At 38.8% G+C, this 22,848-nt stretch overlaps 3 protein-coding genes across 5 annotated transcripts; all 3 read left to right on the top strand.

Moving 5' to 3' along the window:
* Nucleotides 1-683: 683 nt before the first annotated feature.
* Nucleotides 684-7,054, top strand: s100a11 (S100 calcium binding protein A11). 2 transcript variants are annotated; one of them, XM_052583812.1, is made up of 3 exons: nt 684-4,960; nt 5,373-5,528; nt 6,773-7,054. In XM_052583812.1, exons 2-3 carry the CDS (start codon nt 5,400-5,402, stop codon nt 6,905-6,907), a joined length of 264 nt encoding a protein of 87 aa, XP_052439772.1. In that variant the 5' UTR covers nt 684-4,960; nt 5,373-5,399; the 3' UTR covers nt 6,908-7,054. The 2 variants fall into 2 exon arrangements, with proteins under 2 accessions (XP_052439772.1, XP_052439771.1); XM_052583811.1 differs by lacking the exon at nt 684-4,960 and adding an exon at nt 5,712-5,771 and having other exon boundaries at nt 4,967-5,528.
* A 1,041-nt stretch (nt 7,055-8,095) lies between these two features.
* s100u (S100 calcium binding protein U) lies at nt 8,096-17,713 on the top strand. 2 transcript variants are annotated; one of them, XM_052584679.1, is made up of 3 exons: nt 8,096-8,261; nt 13,636-13,768; nt 14,295-17,713. In XM_052584679.1, exons 2-3 carry the CDS (start codon nt 13,649-13,651, stop codon nt 14,664-14,666), a joined length of 492 nt encoding a protein of 163 aa, XP_052440639.1. In that variant the 5' UTR covers nt 8,096-8,261; nt 13,636-13,648; the 3' UTR covers nt 14,667-17,713. The 2 variants fall into 2 exon arrangements, with proteins under 2 accessions (XP_052440639.1, XP_052440638.1); XM_052584678.1 differs by lacking the exon at nt 8,096-8,261 and adding an exon at nt 8,878-8,996.
* A 2,022-nt stretch (nt 17,714-19,735) lies between these two features.
* s100s (S100 calcium binding protein S) lies at nt 19,736-22,579 on the top strand. The gene is made up of 3 exons (XM_052583715.1): nt 19,736-20,018; nt 20,292-20,445; nt 21,652-22,579. The coding sequence occupies exons 1-3, from the start codon at nt 19,996-19,998 to the stop codon at nt 21,850-21,852; spliced, it is 378 nt and encodes a 125-aa protein (XP_052439675.1). The 5' UTR covers nt 19,736-19,995; the 3' UTR covers nt 21,853-22,579.
* The last annotated feature ends 269 nt before the right edge of the window (nt 22,580-22,848 follow it).

Raw genomic sequence — 22,848 nt, 5'->3', positions numbered from 1 at the left:
AAATTTTCCTTTCTCTTTGGAGTGTTACAAGCTCTTGGTGAATAATGAAGATCTGTGAAGTTGCAAAGACTAAAGTCTCTAATCCAAAGAGATATTCTTAAATCTTACTCGTCCATCCCTTACAAAAGAGGACAAAATCCTTTTCCTCGTTCCTGGAGCTGATCGGTGCTGGCCACTGAGGAAATATATCAACTTTGCTCTGTGGATCGCTGAATCTGCTTTCACCGTGGATGAAGTGAAGTCCAGCCCGGGGTCGTCACATGTGATTGCTGTAAGACCAAGGTACGCTGCTTTGTAAAATCTGCCTGCCACACCATTCTCAAGCCGACCGCTTCTGCTCACTCAAGTCTGCTGTGGCTCACTCTAGACGGTGGCTCACTTTAGACTGTGGCTTATTCTAGACCGCGGCTCACTCTAGGCATCCGGCCTCAGCTCACTCTAGACCGCAGCTCACTTTAGGCTTCCGGCCTCGGCTCACTCTAGAACACTGCTCATTCTAGACCATGGCTCACTCTAGACCGCAGCTCACTCTAGGTTTCCAGCCTCGGCTCACTCTAGACCACGGATCACTCTAGACTGCAGCTCAATCTAGGCTTCCGGCCTCAGCTCACTCTAGACCGCAGCTCACTCTAGACCGCTCACTCTACACCGCAGCTCACTCTAGACTGCAGCTCACTCTAGGCTTCCGGCCTCAGCTCACTCTAGACCGCGGCTCACTCTACGCTTCTGGCCATGGCTGACTCTAGGCTTCTGGCCTCTACTCACTCAAGCCGGCCTCAGCTCACTCTAGACCGCAGCTCACTCTAGGCTTCCAGCCTCGGCTCACTCTAGAACACGGCTCATTCTAGACCGTGGCTCACTCTAGGTTTCCAGCCTCGGCTCACTCTAGACCGCGGCTCACTCTAGACTGCAGCTCACTCTAGGCTTCCGGCCTCCGCTCACTCTAGACCGCGGCTCACTCTAGACTACGGCTCACTCTAGACTGCAGCTCACTCTAGGCTTCCGGCCTCAGCTCACTCCAGACCGTAGCTCACTCTAGACCACAGCTCACTCTAGGCTTCCGGCCTCAGCTCACTCTAGACCGCGGCTCACTCTACGCTTCTGGCCATGGCTGACTCTAGGCTTCTGGCCTCTACTCACTCAAGCCGGCCTCAGCTCACTCTAGACCGCAGCTCACTCTAGGCTTCCAGCCTCGGCTCACTCTAGAACACGGCTCATTCTAGACCGTGGCTCACTCTAGGTTTCCAGCCTCGGCTCACTCTAGACCGCGGCTCACTCTAGACTGCAGCTCACTCTAGGCTTCCGGCCTCCGCTCACTCTAGACCGCGGCTCACTCTAGACTACGGCTCACTCTAGACTGCAGCTCACTCTAGGCTTCCGGCCTCAGCTCACTCCAGACCGTAGCTCACTCTAGACCACAGCTCACTCTAGGCTTCCGGCCTCAGCTCACTCTAGACCGCGGCTCACTCTACACTTCTGGCCATGGCTGACTCTAGGCTTCTGGCCTCTACTCACTCAAGCCGGCCTCAGCTCACTCTAGACCGCAGCTCACTCTAGGCTTCCAGCCTCGGCTCACTCTAGAACACGGCTCATTCTAGACCGTGGCTGACTCTAGGTTTCCAGCCTCGGCTCACTCTAGACCACGGATCACTCTAGACTGCAGCTCAATCTAGGCTTCCGGCCTCAGCTCACTCTAGACCGCAGCTCACTCTAGACCGCTCACTCTACACCGCAGCTCACTCTAGACTGCAGCTCACTCTAGGCTTCCGGCCTCAGCTCACTCTAGACCGCGGCTCACTCTACGCTTCTGGCCATGGCTGACTCTAGGCTTCTGGCCTCTACTCACTCAAGCCGGCCTCAGCTCACTCTAGACCGCAGCTCACTCTAGGCTTCCAGCCTCGGCTCACTCTAGAACACGGCTCATTCTAGACCGTGGCTCACTCTAGGTTTCCAGCCTCGGCTCACTCTAGACCGCGGCTCACTCTAGACTGCAGCTCACTCTAGGCTTCCGGCCTCCGCTCACTCTAGACCGCGGCTCACTCTAGACTACGGCTCACTCTAGACTGCAGCTCACTCTAGGCTTCCGGCCTCAGCTCACTCCAGACCGTAGCTCACTCTAGACCACAGCTCACTCTAGGCTTCCGGCCTCAGCTTACTCTAGACCGCGGCTCACTCTACGCTTCTGGCCATGGCTGACTCTAGGCTTCTGGCCTCTACGCACTCAAGCCGGCCTCAGCTCACTCTAGACCGCAGCTCACTCTAGGCTTCCAGCCTCGGCTCACTCTAGAACACGGCTCATTCTAGACCGTGGCTCACTCTAGGTTTCCAGCCTCGGCTCACTCTAGACCGCGGCTCACTCTAGACTGCAGCTCACTCTAGGCTTCCGGCCTCCGCTCACTCTAGACCGCGGCTCACTCTAGACTACGGCTCACTCTAGACTGCAGCTCACTCTAGGCTTCCGGCCTCAGCTCACTCCAGACCGTAGCTCACTCTAGACCACAGCTCACTCTAGGCTTCCGGCCTCAGCTCACTCTAGACCGCGGCTCACTCTACACTTCTGGCCATGGCTGACTCTAGGCTTCTGGCCTCTACTCACTCAAGCCGGCCTCAGCTCACTCTAGACCGCAGCTCACTCTAGGCTTCCAGCCTCGGCTCACTCTAGAACACGGCTCATTCTAGACCGTGGCTCACTCTAGGTTTCCAGCCTCGGCTCACTCTAGACCGCGGCTCACTCTAGACTGCAGCTCACTCTAGGCTTCCGGCCTCCGCTCACTCTAGACTACGGCTCACTCTAGACTGCAGCTCACTCTAGGCTTCCGGCCTCAGCTCACTCTACACCGCAGCTCACTCTAGACTGCAGCTCACTCTAGACCGCTCACTCTACACCGCAGCTCACTCTAGACTGCAACTCACTCTAGGCTTCCGGCCTCAGCTCACTCCAGACCGTAGCTCACTCTAGACCACAGCTCACTCTAGGCTTCCGGCCTCAGCTCACTCTAGACCGCGGCTCACTCTACGCTTCCGGCCATGGCTGACTCTAGGCTTCTGGCCTCTACTCACTCAAGCCGGCCTCAGCTCACTCTAGACCGTGGCTCACTCTACACCGCAGCTCACTCTAGACTGCAGCTCACTCTAGGCTTCCGGCCTCAGCTCACTCTAGACCGCTCACTCTACACCGCAGCTCACTCTAGACTGCAGCTCACTCTAAGCTTCCGGCCTCAGCTCACTCTAGACCGTGGCTCACTCTAGACTGCTCACTCTACACCGCAGCTCACTCTAGACTGCAGCTCACTCTAGGCTTCCGGCCTCAGCTCACTCTAGACTGCGGCTCACTCTAGACCGCGGCTCCCTCTAGACCATGGCTCACTATAGACCACAGCTCACTATACGCTTCCGGCCATGGCTCACTCTAGGCTTCTGGCCTCTACTCACTCAAGCCGGCCTCAGCTCACTCTAGACTGCGGCTCACTCTAGACTGCTCACTCTACACCGCAGCTCACTCTAGTCTTCTGGCCTCAGCTCACTCTAGACCGTAGTTCACTCTAGACTACAGCTCACTCTAGGCTTCCGGCCTCAGCTCACTCTAGACCGCGGCTCACTTTAGACAATGGCTCACTATAGACCACAATGTTTTTTTTAACCTTGAACCACATAAACACATTTCATTACACCAAATACACAACATAATGTTATTTTTGGCAGCATCATATTACCCCTTAAAGTTTTGTTTTCACCTGAGGTTTTAGTGGTCATTGTAAACATTCGGTTTCTACCCCAACTCAAATTTGCTCACATTTAATGTTAAGTACAAAAAAAGTAAAATCTTTGAAAATATATATATTTTTTGGCCTCTAGGAATTTGATGTTTGCTCATGTGCCTTTATTAGTGAGCATAGAATGCTTGTACTGAAACCAACTCAAAACTACATTGATTGAAAATAGAAAACGTTTCAGTAATTATTTTGTTTGTACTGTGGTGATGTGGACATTTATTTATATCCTCTTTCTATTTAAGGAAAACAGCCATTGTAGTGAATCATCAATATCATTTGATTACAGCTGTGCTATTGTTTTGTTGCACTCTTTGGGGATGAAAACTATTGAATTGAGCCCTTTTCTTGTCTAATTTGTAAATAAGAAGAAAAAGTTATTTAATGGAATTCATAGTTGAAGTTATAATATGGAACAATGATATTTAATATAAAAGACAATACCATTTCAAAAGAAAGGTAATACAAGACCAAATGTCACAATGTATCAATATGATTTTTTTTCTTTTGATTATTAAAATGATGTACCATTGCCATGAGAATTACTCTTTATTGAGATTTATTTTACAACAGTCACATTAGAAATGGGCGATTCCTTGAGGATGTCTAAGTCTCATTTAATCAATGCCTTGACAATTTTGGTTTCATATTCTATATAAAAGCTCATTCAGTTCTCTAAAACTGATCTGCAAGAGAAATATTAGTGACATCTTTGTATTTGTTCCAGCATGTCAGTTGATGCTGAGTAAGTTTTGACAGCATTATCAGATGGAAGTTTTGCTGATGACCTATGTTTGAATTGATGATATTTAGGAAACCTGATAGGTGTAGAGTAATCCACCTTCATGTGTTAGGTCACGCATTGAAATAATCACAAACAAATATAAATAGTACACTTTCTTAGTACTGAACACCACAATGCGGGTTTATGTCATTAATCTGTCAAACATACTGCATATTTTGTCCTCTGGATTACTATAAATGCTGTATGTGCATATGTGTGCGTGTGAGCCTAAACTACTTTGTTATGGAAACATTGAAGTAGGAGATAAGAACATCCTGACTTGTGAAATAGAGCAGTGGGCGTGATTTTGGTTTTCCGCTGAGTTTGACCATCGAATGAAGAGAATATAAGGTGAGATGTGGTCATTTACACACCACTCCAGTCAAAACGTATTTCATTGACTCAGGTAAGCACATGATATTATTCTGTCTTCTATTGAATCACATTTTTGGTTTGCATCGGATGTTACTTTTTGCTCTTTAACTGGTGGTTCAGCCAAAAATGAAAATTCTGTCATTATTTACTTACCCTGTTGTTCATCTTTTTGGCATCTAACAAAAAATTACCAGAGCATCCACTTTTTTCATTTTTTTTTTTCATACAATGACAGTAAATGATAATCACGTGTTCTTGGTCCTCATCCACTTTCAATGTATACGGAAAAATATGCGTAGACATTCTGTTAAATAGATTTGGAGCATGATGGTTATAAGGGAATGGTTCAGAATCTTAATTTCTGGGTGAAATACATTTATACCCCAAAATGAATATTTGACTACTAAAAAGACTAACCTGTCAATTACTTTTTTGTTTTCTAGACACTTACCAAACCCACTCCCAAAATCATGGAATCTGCCATTAACGTGCTCGTCTCCCAGTTCAAGACTTACGCAGCGAAAGATGGCTCTGCGAACACTCTGAGCAAAGAAGAGTTTCAGAGCCTGGTCACTTCCCAGCTACCAAACTTTGTAAAGGTAAGCTTTTTGAGTTATTACAGTATGGTTTGTCCACTTCATATCTATATTCCACAATACAGGTCTACATACTTAAATATAAAGGTCCATTTAGAAACCGATTTAGTTGTTTAGAAAATCATCTGAATTGAAGGATAAGGAATATTAATGTAATGTTAAGAACTTTTTTTTAAATCTCCACAGAACCTTAAAACCAACTCAAAATGGTTCTTAATAAGAAGAGGCGTGTCTGCTGACTCTCAGGTGCTGCAAAGAACCGCTTACAGATACTATAAATGGTTATCTTCTACAGCATGCTAAACCTTATTATAGAATTTACTGTAGAATATTTTTTCTTTCATTTTTTTTATCAGTGACCTTTAATCACAATATTTAGAAGCTAAAATTGAAGATAATAGTCTTCATTCCAGTGCTTAAATTAGTATGCGTTCTGAGAAAATGGATAAGAATGCTGAATTTTACTAAAGAATTATTTTACATTTGTTTTACATCTGTGGTCTATAATTATAAATAATAAATAAATTAATTAATTAAATAATAAATAATGGCCTTTATTTACAGCGTTTGTTTAGTAGGCTATTCTGGGTTGCACTTTATTTTACAGTACGTGTACATGTACTTATAGTGTACTTGTGTACAGTGTATTTATCTAAGAAAGTTCTGGTAATACAAGGTAACTACATGGGGTAGAGTTAGGTTTAGGGGTAGGTTCAGGGTTAGTACCTAGTTATTACATAGTTATTGTAATTACTATAATAAGTACACAGTATGTACACGAGGAACAGGACTGTAAAATAAAGTGCTACCCTATTCTGTTTTCTGCAAAGAATGAATTCAAAAGGATAAGAGCACCATTTCAAAGGTCTGGTGTGAGTTCTTAGTTAACCACATCCCAGTCCTCTAAAGAATTCCTTTTGAGTCACGTGTTTGTGATTTTTGTCGAGGAATTTACACAAATCCTTCCTATGCTAAAACTCTCAAGTCAGAAATGGACCTTATCCTGCTAGTGTGAAAACAAACTGGCTCCTTTCAGGATGTTTACATCCAAACCAGATCACTAAAGCTGGATACAATAGAAAAATGCCACATCAGAGCATTTTCTGTTTGGCCCATCCAGAACAGGAACTCCCCCTAAACAAATAGGTCAGCAGAAAAGAATGCGCAGTACCACTGACAACCACTAGATGGAGACGTTATCATTGCAAGTGCGTATAAATGCCTGTCCATCTTGTCTTCTCCCACAGAATGCCTCTGACCCAGCCACCATTGATCAGCTCATGAAGTCATTGGACGAGAATAACGACGGAGAGCTGACGTTCCTGGAGTTCTGGAAACTGATTGGCAGCGTTGCGAACCAACATGGCGGCTTTAGCCAATAAAGAAACCTGAAGTATTAGTCTACTTGAAGAAAATCACTTTAATTTTACCTTGTGACTTTCTTATGTGATTATAACATTCTGCAAATAACTATTGTCCAAAGCAGGTGAAGGCAAATAAAAGAAAGAGTTGTTTTATTCTTTAGGTAACCTTGCCTTGCCTCTTTATTGAGCATGTTGTATAAGATTCTTTACACGCCCTCCCCAATCCCTCCCATTCTTTTGTGTATAGACAATATATACCGCATTTGATTTAATAGCATCATTTTATGGTAACCAACACCACCCCTGAGGCCATCGACTATCCGATTGCAACATCGTCTTAGTTTTAGATCTTACCAATTTCAGGTCCAGACAGCAGTCATTTACGAGACATCCTTATTGACATATTCAATCTCCCACACAATATAAAGTAGGTGCCGCCAGTTGCCTTGCTTACAGGTGTGTCTTGGAGCATGGGAGTTGGTCTCTTTTGGATAATAAAGGAGATTTAGATCTTATATGCAAATACATTAAACCGAAGACCAAAATTCAGAAGAATTTTGAATTGCCTGAAGAACATTAGTTGTCGATGTTAAATCACCTGAAAAGATGCATTGAGATTTTCATTTTAAACCATCATGCTGGTTTGATGAGGTGGCAGCAGGGGTCTGAGAGTTTAAACCTTGCTGAACCGCTCACAGTTCCTTCTCAAAAAAAAAAAGGGTTTCAACAAAAACAAAAATATATTTAAGATCAAGTCATTGGTCAACTTTGTAACATAATCAGAGCTGTGAGGCATGACCATAGTCTACACAAAGTGACAACAGTCAATACAAGCCACTTTACATAGGCGGTGCCTCTTGAAAACACAGATAATCATAGTACTGCCTAGGCTTTGGGTTATGATTCATTAGCCTATACATCTCCCCTGAGGCCAGTCTGAAGATTTATCTAAATGCATTCCTATTAGCAAGAATTCTGACGATATTAGTTCCTGGGGCATTAAATAAATAAAGCACAGTCTCAACATCTCTGGTGTGAAACTACTAGAAATCAAACTGTTGATTTTCACAGCAGTAGAAAACATTAAAAATAACGTATTTTTAATCATATCAAAACGCAAACGTCCTGTTTAAAGTAGCCAAATAAGTTCGTCCCCTAGTTCCCCTCCTCCAGGTACACGCCCTTTCATTTGTCAGAGTCAGGGGCAAAAAAACGTTAACGAAAAAAAAAAAAAAAATCACGGAAGCGACTCGGCAGCGGTTCGAGTCTGACAAGTTTTTTTCTTCTTTTGAGGTAGGGAAGAAAGGGAAAAGGAAAAAGTAGGTTTAACTGCAGCTACTGCGAACTCAATCCGTGCTGTCCCCATTTTAGGGTAAGTGCTCTAAAATACGTTTCTTACACCCTGTAGGCCTATTTAAACACAAAACTTTGTAGTTTTGAACATGTAAGAGTTTTCAGAGAGTGTCAACGCCACGTTTTAGGAACACCCTTCGACCTCCGAGAGGAATCTGAAAACAGCTCTCGCTTTCTGTAAATCTGTATATTTTTTGAATATACAGAACTGTATACTGGTAAATATATCGTAACTAATGTGGTTTGACGCGTTGTTAATGGGACGTTTTACTAAGAGAGCAAGTACAATTACATGATGGAAAACTTATGTGGGTGATTCTGTTGAAAAGCATTGACATTTTAAATGTATCTTAAATTAAATATAATCTTTTAAGATTACTGTGTTGACGTTATTTTAAATATTTAAAAATGTCAAGTATAAAAACAAATTGGCTATATAAAAAAACATACTAGAATAAAATGATTAATTTATATTATTTTTATTATATATATATATATATATATATATATATATATATATATATATAAGCGTTCAACAAAAAGGTTGTTTTGTCCACGCGTGTTTTCAGGGTGAAGAAATAAGAACTACCTCGAGATTGTTCCCCACGAGTTTTTATGCACTGGCAAAGTTGTTCCTGTGTGAATTTTTAATGGCGCACGCGAGCGGCTGGTATGCGATAGAGCGCGCGCGTATCATGTTCGCCAGTTTGGAAACGCAAACCTTTCAATCTCTTTTGCGCATTGGAGAGAAACGGTAAGGCGCACGCTGACAAACTACATATGTCTCTGTCCCCTTTTCCTTTTTCTGAGCTTGTTTGCACGGATTTATTTATTCATTTCGCCCATGAACAGAACAAGGTCATGTCTGTTTTGAAGAGTCATTCAATTAATGGAAGATCCCTCTTCATTACTTATTATTAACCCATCCACGTGCTGTCTGTCTGAGGGAGTTTTGGGTTAAAGCTCGAGACTGTCTAGAGTAGCAAGCGTGGAATTGCCAGGTCAGGGGCCAAAGATGTCAATAATTCATATGACTTAATGACTGGCTCTGGATAGGGTTGAGACCCAGGGTTGAAAGAGCCAACCAGATCAATGAACGATGGTGCCTATAGTCACTAGAAATATGATTGTGGAGACAAGGTGTGTAAGACTTGGGACAACAACACAGCACTGACATCAGCAGAGCAGCGGCCCTTTGATCTAGGGCGCATGTAGACATAGTTTGTACTGTGGATAAGGGCTGACTATCTGGATTGTACAGTAGGGGCTGTGTCTCAAACCTATATGGTGCCGCCTACATGGATGTTCCCTTTCATTTAGGATGTTACTTTCTGTGTACACAGGTGCTGATGCAGTAAACTGTGAGTCTATAAGCCTTAAATAAATCTTTTTATGATAATGCTGTCTAGGTTGGCAGCTTAAGCTTTTACTTGTATCATGTATATTTTGAAACTAGGCCAATCTTTTTATGACTTGTTTCAAGCATCTTTATTAGCTTGAAATATTATTTGTTTAGGCTACACCAACAAAATTAAATTTTAAGTCAAATCAGTGACCTAAAGTTTTTTTTTTTACATGGTTTACATTTTATCTTTGGTTAAAGTATGTGAGAACCTGATTTTTTATGTTTAAAAATTAATATTTTGCATGTTTTTTTTTTCTTTATAGTATTAGATGCTTTTGTAGCTTTTTAAAATTGGTTTCAAACAGCAGTCGTTCTAGTTAAAACCATATTCAGGCATATATGTACAGAATTTTGGGGAATCCTAAAAACAAAGGTTCTTTAAACTCATCTACGGTTCCATCATATCATCCATGGAAACTTTGCATTCAGAAGGTTCTTCATAATGGAAAAAGGTTTTTCAGCTGATTTAAATGTTTTTGATGCTAAGAAAAACAATTGTTCACTTAAAGATTCTTAGAAGATGATTCTATGGCATCGCTGCAAAACCCCCTTCATTTCTGATGCCCCAAAATGAGGTCTAGATAGAAAGGCAGTCTGCTAGATTTTGAGACACAGTCATTGTTTTACCCGAATGAAGATGGTGTGCGAGTACGTAGCGTTCATATTCAGCGGCTTATAGTAAGCATAATATAGCTTATTGCTGCATTGTGACCTGTATGCAAAGGAAGTAGAAAACTATTTCCTGCACCATTCCACCTGACGTGTAAAAGACTCCTTCTAACTTTCAAGCACCCTATGAAACCAGAAACTTTAATATGCGTACTGCGTCATCTCTGTATCTCCTTCTCTCTCTCATTAAATTAGGCTAATGGTCATGTTTCTTAATTGCTTCTACCTGTCGATGTGGTTATTACTGCTGATAAGAGGAAACTCGGTGTATTTACGTCAGCTAATATAGCGGCATCAGAAACCATCTCGGATGACAAACACACCTACACAGATTTTGACCAGCGATAACAGCTTAAAGGGCTTTTTTGCTGACCGCTGGATGTCACTCTTTTTTTGTACGTTCTTGTTTGTACAGCTATGCAAATTATAAGGTTCCAGTCCTCCTCTAACTAGCAAGCCGTAAATTTCTGGTTAAGTTTGAATGACTTTCGTAAAGAGCAATGATTGGAATTCAAAGGATGACTAACCCGCAGAGTTGTGTCTCTGTCTGTTGTTCAAGATTTTATCAATGAAATGTACCTTTTGTTGAATGCAATCTACATCTGGTTCCTCGAATCCATTCTGCTGTTATATAACTGGATCATTTTATATGTTTGGCTTTTTTTTAGGTAGTTAAATACCTACCTATTTTGTATAGTATTTATTAATATTTTGAATTAGCTTTTATTTTCAAATTTTCAGTTTTAATAAACATTTTATATTTTTATTTCTAGAAATATTTTAATTTGACTTTTACAAACATATTTATTTGATTTAGTTTTTTTTTTTTTTTTTTTTTTCAGCATATAATCTTAATGTAGTATTTAGAATGATATTGAATTAGGTTTCATTTATTATATTTTCATTTTCACTGTAATTGTATTTGAATTTTAGTATTTTTAAGTTTTAGTATCAAGCTATTTTTTTATCAGATTGATTTTGGTCATTTGACTACCTTAACCTTAAGTTATTTATTTAATTCTTAAGTTTTTAAAGGTTTTTTTTTTTTTTAATCAAATATTTAATAATATAGTATTTATTAATTATTGCAGTTTGGTTAATATTTATTTTAATATTTACTGTTTTCATTTTAGTTTTCTTTAAAGAAAAAAATCTAAATTGGTTTGTAGTAATATTACTGCTTACATTTATTTCAGTTAGTTGTCAAGAAATGTTTAAAAAAGCTTTTAAATATATACTTTTAATTATATTTCAGTTTCATTTGAAAAATAAATGTTTAATAGTTTTAGCTATCAGTAAAGACCCTGCTATTGATGTCTTGATGACACTGCGTTTTTGGAAATTATCCATTATTTCTCCAAATCTAATCGCCTCATCTTCATGCCGAACATAGCTGAGTGATGACCTTTCGCACCTCATCAAAAAAATCTGAGTAATGCCATTCATTAAGGAGGCAAGGTGACTGGCTATTGGCATTTCCTTTGAAACTTTGACCAATCAGTAAAAAATTGTGTAGTGGAATGCAAAAGAGGGTGAACATGTGCCTGCATTGGTGAAATCTTATACGTCACAAAGGAGAAGCAATGCTGGTCAAGAAAGAAAAGGGAAAGCAGGACTGAATTCTTTACATTGAAAGAAGTGTGAAGAGCAAGAGGGACAAACTAGCATACAGAACTAAAAAAAAGAGTGAGTGAGGAAAGAAGGGATGTTTGAGCTGTTGGTAATCCCTTGAGAAACATGAAGCTGCTGTGTGGTTTGGTCATCAGTAGATCAGATGACCTATCAAAGATCAGGACAGCCACTGGGGACTTGCCTCTTTCTTCTCCCTTGCCTTATCTTCAATTGACTGTCAGTTCTAACCCCCAAGATTTCCATTCTCCACACCCTAGTAGACTTTCAGCTACTGTACACTTAGCAAATGGACTTAGTAGAGTGTAGGACCTAACATTATAAAGAAATGTCACCAAGCTTCTAATCATCCCACTTCATCTTAGGGTTAGGGTTAAAGTATTAAACTTAAATCAGACTTTAGATTTTCACCCTAGCAAATGAAAAACCAAATGAAAGGGATTTATTTATTCATGCAGTGACTGATTGCCATTTAGATTACACTGTAAAGAAATTCTTTAAATTCAAGGTAGTTGTGATTGCCAGAATTTAACATAAAAAAAAAAATAGATTAGATTTGAATTTCCTTGTTTTACCCCGGTCTTAGTTCCTGTTTTCCATATTTGGTCATGTTTCCTGTTCCTGTCCTCAGTTCCATTAGTTCCAGGTGTTCCCCATTTAGTTAATTTGGTTCCAGTCGTGTCCCATCAGTGTCTGTTTATTTAAAGTTTTCTTAGTTTGTAGTTCTTTGTCTGCTGTTGAATGCCTGAAGGTTAAATATTGTAGATGTCGTTTAGTGCCTGTATAAGACCGTTACTGATTCAATTCTATGTTTCTGAAAAATTCTCCAGCTTCTACTCACTCCTTCCTGAGTGTGATGTGACACATACAACCTTAAAGTACAAAACTGATGGCCAGTTTACGGTTATTCACTGCAAATTATATGTTTTTTTTCACTTCCAAAAATGCTGTTACTGTAAAATTAGCTACATGTATATGTCCATCATATATAGTAGGGTAAGATACTGTTAACCATTTAATGGGTATTTTTACCTGTTTTTTTTTACAATGTTCTATTGTCAAAGCTCATTTATTTTTACTCTATAAAACCAAATATTTTCATAACTGTCAATTGTACAATCCCGTTTAAAAGTTTTGGCTCAGTAAGATTTTATTTTTAAAAGAAATGCATATTTTCGTTCAGCAGTGAATAAAAGTATTAGCCAAGGACATTTATAATGTTTTGTGAGCACCAAACCAACATATTATGATTTCAAAATGATCATGTAACACTGAAGACCGGAGTAAAGACTGCTACAAAAAATAAGCCTTGCCATCCCAAGATTAAATTACTTTTAGAAATAAATACATTTTACATTTTAATTATATTTGCTTTATTTTGATAAAATACCACGCCTTGGTGAGCGTAAGAGATTTCTTTAAAAAATAATAAAAATCCTACTGACAGTTTGAATGCTAGTGTAAATTTGAGAAAATATAATATTTTCCATGATGTGTATTATAATGTTGTGATGCCTTGATTTACTTGTAGCCTTTGAAATAATTTCGGCTTTATCTATCATTTATTTCAACTAAAAAGTGTAGAATTTTAGTATTGGTAATTTATCATCCATTAGCTGTAATTTTAATATCCGTGCAACCCAAATGTCAGTTGGATAGTAAATGTTCCTTTTTTTTCATCTTCTTGTAGAGCGAAAGCAAAGATGGAGGCAGCAATTAAAACCGTGGTGAGTGTGTTCCTGAAGTCATCCAAGGGCAAGGAAAACCTCGGAGGGAAGGAGTTCCAGAGCCTCGTGAAGAGCCAGCTAAAAAACATTCTGACGGTTAGAAGCTGCCTTTTGTTAAATCTAGCAACACTTTATTTGATATTCATTCATCATTCAGTTACCATATTCGTCAGAGATCTTTCATGCACTCGTTTTTTCCATGGCTACCGGATAGCCCTGGTCTATTTCTTTTTCGAGTAGTTCCTTATTATCTGGACTTTGATGAGCGGAGCAAAAACCACAAACTTGTGTCCAAATAGTCATTTACCATGAAGAATGCTGCTGTGTTATTTGCTCCGGTGCCACATTAAATTACAGAGGAAAACTTTTAGTGGTGCTCGTTCATCTCACAATGTTTGGGCTGCTGACATGAATGATAACTAAAATCGTGCAGTTTCTTGTGGAGAAGTGCATAATTAATGTTCAAAACAATACTTTTGCCTGGCAGACCATACGTCATTGCTATAGATCTATATATTTAAACAGCTAATAAAAAAAACATGTTAAAACACCTTGATATTGTGATGGCAGGTTATTCATGAGCAAAAACCACTGATTAACATGTGAGGAACTTTGTGTTTAGGGCACAGAGGACAATGAGGCTGTAAAAAACATGCGTCAACAGCTTGACAACAATGAGGATGGGAAGGTCAGCTTCCAGGAGTATATGAATCTGATTGGCTATCTGGCGCAGTCTGTCAGCGAACAGCGTTCTTTGGAAAAAGAAACGCAACCAGAGAGTTCAACCCAGGAGACGCAGGCCGAGGCGGCAGCCAATGCACAGGCAGAGCCCCCGAAAGCAGAGCCACAGGCGGCAAAGGAGGTGGAGAAAGAAGACAAGCCAGTGACCGAGAAGGCAGCGGCCAAAGAGCAGAAGCCAGAGGGAGAGAAAAAAACCGATGAGGAACAGGAAGGGGCGAAAGTTGAAGAGAATAAAACAGAGGAAGCATCGTAGGAGCTCGAGGAAGTGGAGATTGTTGCATCTCAAATGCTTCTGTTTGTTTTGTTCATTTCCATTATTGTGATATTTTAATACATAGGCTGTATATGGAACCTGGCCAATACACTACACATTTTTTTACTACAAAGAGCCTTAAGCCCTCTCATTAGTTTTTTTTTGTTGTTGTTTTTTTTTTTTACAATGGCTAGGACACATTTCTCAATACTTTTCAAAACTCTTCACACTGTTCTCAACTTTCAGCTTGGCACTTCCTTCAATTTTACATCCAAAATGCACTAAAAAAACAACAAAACACTAGTTAAGGTTGTGGCCCAACAAACACGCTTTAGGGCTTTTCACACATTAAAACGAATCATTCTGTAAGCGTTCTTATTTGCGGTGACCGACCTGTTGACACGACGGCTATGGCATAGGCATCCTCGTATTGCAGACTGTACATTATCTTAATGGACTTTTCAGCGGACTATAAAAGTAAAAATAAAACGCTACTTCTTAACTCCGATTTACGGGTTTTCTGTCACCATTTGACAGTTTCCCATCAAACGTTGAAACGACATGTAATCATACTGTATGCATATAACGCACGTCATTTCCAGAGCACAACAATACGATGCACGCAATCACTAATACAGTCTTGTTTCACACTGTACAGGTAACATGGTCCATGTTAACATTACAGTATAACATAAGTTTTATAGATGAATAAAATGAAAGACTTAACACCCATTTAGGTGTTTAACTAGGCTACGTTATTGTTTTGATAGTATCTCATTTTTTAGATTTGGCATATATTTAAATTTACAGCAATATTACTCCAGAAGTGTAGCAAATTGCTGTCTTTCTGTTTTGTGTTATATCAAGGTTTGAACTCAAGTGAAAAAGTTTTTTTTAAAGTATGTAAATGTGTAAATTGACCTTTAGGTTCATTGAATTTTGGTGGTGGTTGTGTTTGCGTGAGAAAATAGTTAATGTAATGTGAGAGCTGTTTAGTCATTAAATGCATTTTGTGCCAAAGCAGTGGAAAATGATCTGCAGTTTCGTCTGCGGTTATTTACAATGTGAAGAGACCTGTTGAGAAATGGGTCTTAGCAATTGTAAAAAAAAAAAAAAAAAAAACTATTATACTTATTTCTGTTTGTATGCACATCAATTCATACCTGTGATTTATTATGTACTAATAGTGTTTGAGAAATTGGCAATAGCCGCAAATGTGACAAATGGCCAAAGAGGTGCAATAACTAATCACTATGTCCTTTTGTTTGAGCCAGATTTGTTGTAAGGGTACTGCAACCACTGTGTCCCCTCCAATATCTCTACAAAACATCAATGAATGAAGAACAGACACCATTTTTATAGCATAAATGTGGAAAAAGACATCATTTTTAAGTCTCCATTATGTTTACTTTTTGTTTGTGCCACCTCTTAAGGACAGGGTTACTTAATCGACTCCGGTGCTAGTCGTAAATGTACTATGTATTTTCCAGTGTTGCAGAAGCATGAAAAGAGCAAAATTTTCACCTCTTTTGTTTAAAGAAATGCCAATCTGCAGGAATTTAACATACTGCATGACCATTTAAATGTGGGACTTGCATTTGTGGCGCACATGAGAACGCAATGCAGTCCACATACTTTTGTTGTTCACATTTCTGGGCCTTGTTTGCATGAGAATAAACACTTTTGCTTTTATATAATGCAGTTTTATTGCATATACTAGGACCTAACTCTCTCTGACACTCTCCATTAGCTGGTCTTTCTTTTAGACTTTCACATGCTGTCCATCTTAGAGCTTCGTCTCCAGAGCTGGAATATCAGATGCTTGGTGTGCTTATGATAGCTGACACTTAATAATTAAATGCCTTTGGGACGGAATCCACACCAGGGGACCCTTGTGGCCCCTTAGGAACCCCAAGTCATCCCACAGTATCAAGTCTCTATAAGGCAGTTAGGCCCTTTACATTCACATGAATTCATTCCCTTAAACTCTATTTTAACTATATTTGCCTGCATATATTTAGGTGTATTTTTTTTTTTTTTTTTACTTTCATTGTGTGTGGAGTGTTTTAATAGCTTTGTTCAATTGTAAAATGTCTCTTAAAGACCACATTTACAGCAGGACTGACCAGTTTCACTTATATTTTGTTCTTTTAAACACATTTGGTCACAACTAGTGCATGTTAGCATTTCTTTAATGCATATAGATAGATTAGATAGATTTTTTTTACTAATTATCAATTATTCAATGAATTTTGATATAGCAGCTATGGTAAATATGTAAATTGTTTCTGTTTGTCACGAAATGTCTAGGAAAGCCATAACACACAAGAAGAAGAGACAAGGTACTTTCACCAATTAGCCATTATCTAGCAGCTTACATAATACATTATACATGCTACATTATACAGATATATATTGCCTACATCAGTGTGAAATCCTACACTACTTAAAAAGCGCTTGTTTGTTCATGCTGTCATGTATATCCTGGACATCTAAAACCTCTGTTTACTTTGGTAAACAGCCGTGTCTGGCTGTCTAGACCCCACTATATTAGCATTATAGCATCATCAGACATCATCACATTTGGCTAACATTCTTTGACCACATGATGTTTGTATAAGCCTACTGTTGTTTTGATATATATTCGACAAGCAGTGACTTTCAAACTGGATGTTAATTAAGTTTTGACAGTCAAAAATGGAAGTAGTTAGCAGCTCTGTACTCACTACATTAGCATTACAGTGTCATCACCTCTTACGTTTGGCTAACACTCATATTTTAACCACATGTGGAAAATGGTATTGATGCCTATTAGAAAAGCCACTAGCATGAACATGTTGCTGTTGACTTTCAAGCTTGATGTTAAGCTAAATGGTAGAAGTTAACAGCTTTTCTTAGGTAACATAAAACCTCTATCTTTTAAATGAATGCACTAGCATTTCAAGTGTAGCTCAATTTAACCAACTGACCACATACACAGCCTTCATTTTCTATGCTGTACAGTTGACCATCTCCATCTACTCTGCAATAAAGGACTGTAATGCAAACTCCACTGGCCTGTAGAGTCTTCTTGTGTAGAGTCAACTGACATGATGGGGTCAAATGGCCTTTATATTGGCAGGTGAACTAAAGGAGGAGAGTACGGGAGGGGTGCCGAAACCGAAGATGCGGGAGATGCTCTTGAGAAAGGAGGGGGTAGAGTGAGTGATATTTAAACCCCAGAGGTTCTCTTTCTCTCCTCATCTGTTCCTCAGCTCTCCGGCTGTTTATCACTATATCCTGTGCTTCATTACAGACAAAGGAAGCTCTCCATAGGCATTCAGGTAAGACAGACAACTTAGACGAGAGAAAGGACTCCTTTCTCTCCAAGCAGAAAGCTGATGAATGCTCTTCTGGATTGGATTATCTACTGATGTCTTTATTTGAATATCTGTCCATAGGTCAGTGCTACCATTACTTTTGTGAAGTTCACCTGGGATATGGATGTAACTTACATGAATGTGTATAGCGTTCAATGTTAAAATTGTCAAATTGAAACATATGTATATAATTTATATTTCACACATACTTTTAAACCTTCACATGTACATAACGGGTGAATTAAGATAAACTGGGACACAATTTGCCATTGTGATTTTATATATATATATATAATTGTTTATTTGTTATTTATTTAAATTAAATACATTAAATTACATTTATGCATTTAGCAGACGCTTTTATCCAAAGCGACTTACAGTGCATTCAGGCTATACATTTTTACCTATCATTATTATTTATTTATTCCTAGGTGTAGTCTTGGACCAGGACCAAGCTGAATACATGTAAATTGTCCCACTTTACCTGTATTCACCAAATTACACTCCTATCCTAAATATATGGTTTTGTCTGTGATTTTCATTAATGTAAATGTATTTTTTGGGTCTGTTATTGAATGAGATTTAGATTTGAAAGAATGTTTGTGTAAATAAATTAATCTCTTCTTCTTTACATGTCAAAGAACGGTCAGTTTCCTTAGTGTCACTGGGTCACTTGGTGTTCGATTTCCATTCTCATCTTAGTTGCCATCGCGTCACAGTGTCCATTCTATACCGTTCTAATACTTGCTAATGAGATTGTGCTTCTGTTTTCTCATGCCCTACAAAAAATGTGCCATAATTTCACGTTTCATCTTAATTTTTCAAATTGTCTTGCATTTAAATAGTTCATTGCTGTTCTTCTATCTTCTGCTGCCTTATAGCCACTTTGTCTTAAAATGATTCCAGTTGAACTTTTTTAATGCCTTTTTTGGGGCATTAAACCATTCTGACCTTTCTAGTTAGTGGTTTTCAGTACCTGAGAGCTGTTGTCCCCGTTTTTTGTTTCAAATCCTCATGTCACTATTTGAGCTTCCTAATTAGGCACTCTCTTAGGTTAACTAATTAGTTAAATTAGATGGTGTAGTACTTCAAATAAACAGCTGAGCACTGAGGCCTCATTAGAGTAACCCTGTCCAAAGTTGCAATTCAATTACATTCCTAATTATAGTACAGCAATGTAGGGAAAGGGCAACAAACATTAATTTATTAATTGGTCTTATTTCATTATTTTTAAATTTATAATTGATTAAAGGAGTAATTCCCATAATTGATTAATACTGTCTTATGCTCCAGCTGTTTTCCTTTTTGCTTCATTTTGCAATATTCATGATTATACGGTCTACAGGACTGTTTTTTTCCCACTAAATTTTGGCCTACGTCCTCAAAATTAACTAATGGAGTTACTTTATGTGTGTATTGTGTGTGTGTGTGTGTCTTCATGAGAGCCTCGGATTACTTGGACGAAGGTTCCCTTGGGAACTTGCCCGTAGTTTTATCTTCAATTTGACAGTTTTATGTTTCACTTGTGGTTTCCATTTGAGAGATGCGGCCCATGTTACATGAGCAACAGATGATTTAATTGTTCACATACAACTAATGAGCATTCGAAGAAAACACAGAGTTGTGTAACGCTAACAGTTTATATAATCAAGCACTGAGTGAGAATGAGTTTATAATTCCATCTAAATGTTTCTCATGAAGTGCCAAACCTGTTGTTTCACAATACTTAGAGGTTTAACATTACCTCTTTGTGAAACCTTGACATCAAAATGAACTATGTTATGTTGGTTAACCCAATTACAGCTATAAAAACACTGAAGCAAATCGTTCAGCCTTCCATCAATGCTTCTTTTCATGGCCAAATTCTGTTCATGCTCCAGTCTTTCTCATCTTCTGTTGTGCCTCATCAATGACTGTGTCTGTTTCTACATGCGCAGTAGCTTGCTGAACCCAGAGAGAGAAGATCCAGGATGCCACGCTCAAAGTGTGATATGTAAGAATGTTGCTTTTGAGTGACAAACCCCTAATCAGAATTGTCCTCTAAAATCAAATCAACCCCTCAAATCGTAAGGATATTATCTCGAACAAATGATTGAGAGAACATTTCACATTTTTTTTCACCCATAGTCTAAAACGTGTTTGTGCCAGAATTAATTGAGCTAAAGCTCCGCCCATGCTAGTCATGTGACCATACATGCAGCAGGGTCTAGCGAGGGGCGCGCCATGTTGTTGTATCTAACCTTTGACCTTTTTAACCAACTTACAGCATGTCCAAAGAGCCAAGCTCCAACTTGGAAAGCGCCATGCAGATGCTCATCAAAACCTTTCATAAGTATTCCGGGAAGGAAGGCGATAAATACACGCTCAGCCGAGGAGAACTAAGGGAACTTCTGACGGAGGAGCTGGGAAATTATCTTGGGGTGAGAGAAAAAAAAAGCATATGCAAATTTACAAAAAAAAAAAAAAAAGATATTTATACTGAAAGGTTATTGTCTCTCAAAAGAAAGAGTCGACTCTGAATCATCGAAACGAGTAATTTTTAAAACGAATCCCAAGCTGTTTCATGTTGACGTCAACACGAAATATTAGCATATTGCCCGCCCACTTGTTTGTCTTTTTGCGTTGGCCTGAATGAAAACGCAAATTTACTCTTTTACCACTAAGTTGCTGCTTTTGGAGCGAAAAGAAAATTGCGGTTTCCAGGTAATGCTGTACACAAAGCAGCACTGCGTTCACAAACACTGCTTTATCAGGTATTATGGGCAGGATGTAATGAAAATTAGACCTAAAAATCATTTGGGAGTCATTGAGCAAGTAAGGTAAAAAGAAATGCATATTATAAGATAATGAACGTGTTTTTTGACCTTGCATGTGTGTCAACCTGTTGCTGGGGACTCCCAAAACCAAAATATGACATTTCATAATCCATAATAAGTGCACTTTAAATAAAAAAAGTTACAAAAATGTCAATTTTGATAAGGGTTTACAGATTCAGTGACCCTGTAATTATGTCTCCTGCAAATATCTTGTATGTGGATGCAGCCTCTGGCATTTTCTTCTGAAATGAACACACACGTTCCCTTTCATTAACATTCCCATCATTCTGCAAGCTACTCACTCACTATTGACTTTACTTTTATGCATACATTCTTAAAAATAAAGGTTCCAAAATTGGGTTTTCACAAAAATGCCACAGAAAATCATTTTTGGGTTCCTCAAATAACTTTTTTTCTTAGCGAAAAGGATATTTTAATGATCTTTTCCACTATGAACCTTACACTTTTAAAAATCAAGGTTCCAAAATTAGGTTTTACCAAAATACCGTAGAAGAACCATTTTTGATTTCCCAAAGAACCTTTCAGTGAACAGTTCTTAAAAGAACTATTTGAAGAACATTTGGTGGAATGGAAAGGTTCCATGGATGTTAAAGATTCTTCATGGAATCATTGATACCAATAAACCTTTATTTTAAAGACTGTGTAGAACCATTTTCCACTGTGAAGAACCTTTAGGGCAGTAGAAAGGTTCCATGGATGCTTAGGGATCTTCATGGAGTTTAAATGTATTTTATTACATATTGATACACACTTTTAACTCTCCATCTTTAAATGTTTGTCTTCACGCAGAATGCTCAAGATAAAGATGCAGTGGAACGAGTGATGAATGACCTGGATTCCAATAATGATGGTGAAGTGGACTTCACAGAGTTCATTATCCTCATGGGTGCGCTGACCGTGGCCTGCAACGACTTCTTTCTGGACAGCCCGCCGCCCAAAAAGCCAGAGAGCAAGGGCGATGCAGCCACAACAGAGGAAAAGAAAGAGTAATGAGCACATGCTACTAGAACAGAGAGAGAAAACAGAGCAAAGTATTAGTAGTTTGCATGGTTGATACACAAGAGAGTGTGTTTCATACATTTCTTTTATCAGGACCGATAAACCCGACTTTTCTCTTCTTTTATAATTCAACCCAAGCTGTTTATACTTTCAAAGTAAAACTGACAAACCCTGAAGGCAAAGACTTTTCCCCAGTTTAATGCCAGGAGCTGGTTGGTCTAACGCTGAATGTTTTTTGTTTAATGAGAAGGTCTTAAGTAAAGTCTTTCAGGATGGGTGCCTTCTGTTTTATATGAGTGCAGACATTATATACAGATATATGTAGTGTTTTTGAAAGAGCAGCAAAGTGTATTTTGAGTGCAATAAGTGGCTACTAAATGAATGTCAAAGCCTGTATTGATAGAAAGTGGTGAGTTATAGACAGTTATGAATGCTCATTTTTAATAATTCTTAACTTTGACTTGAAAACAGATGTTAAAGTATTTATATTTATATCTTTCATGATGATGTAATTATAAATACCTTTATTGTTGACAGCAGACAACATTACGTCTACTTCCCGGTTACCATTCATTCTGAACAGTGTTCATAATCTATAATAATTCAGTGTTGAAGATGTGAACCCGGTTTGTCTCTTTCTGTGCATCTATTTTTTAGCCTATATTTTTATTATCAGTATGTATCTTCTTAATTATAATAAACATGCAATTGACCTCCATACGTTGTCTGACAGTTATTGTTCTGTAAATGCAATTTGTTTTTAGTATATTGAACATTTATCATGTTTAAAAATGGTTTTCTTTTATGATTAGTTGTCTCTCTGATTAGTATAAAAAGTTTAGTTTACTACACCAAGGATTTTTTTATTTATTTAGATTTTAGATATCAATTAAATATTAAATAGGACTACTGTCCTTTCTCTTTACTTTCACATATTCCAAATTTGATTGATAATGTTATGTCATCCTGCTTTTAAAATCTGTCCTA

This window comes from Carassius gibelio, chromosome B19 (assembly GCF_023724105.1).
Source record: "Carassius gibelio isolate Cgi1373 ecotype wild population from Czech Republic chromosome B19, carGib1.2-hapl.c, whole genome shotgun sequence".
NCBI lineage: Eukaryota > Metazoa > Chordata > Actinopteri > Cypriniformes > Cyprinidae > Carassius > Carassius gibelio.
This window is presented reverse-complemented; position numbering and strand designations above follow the sequence as displayed.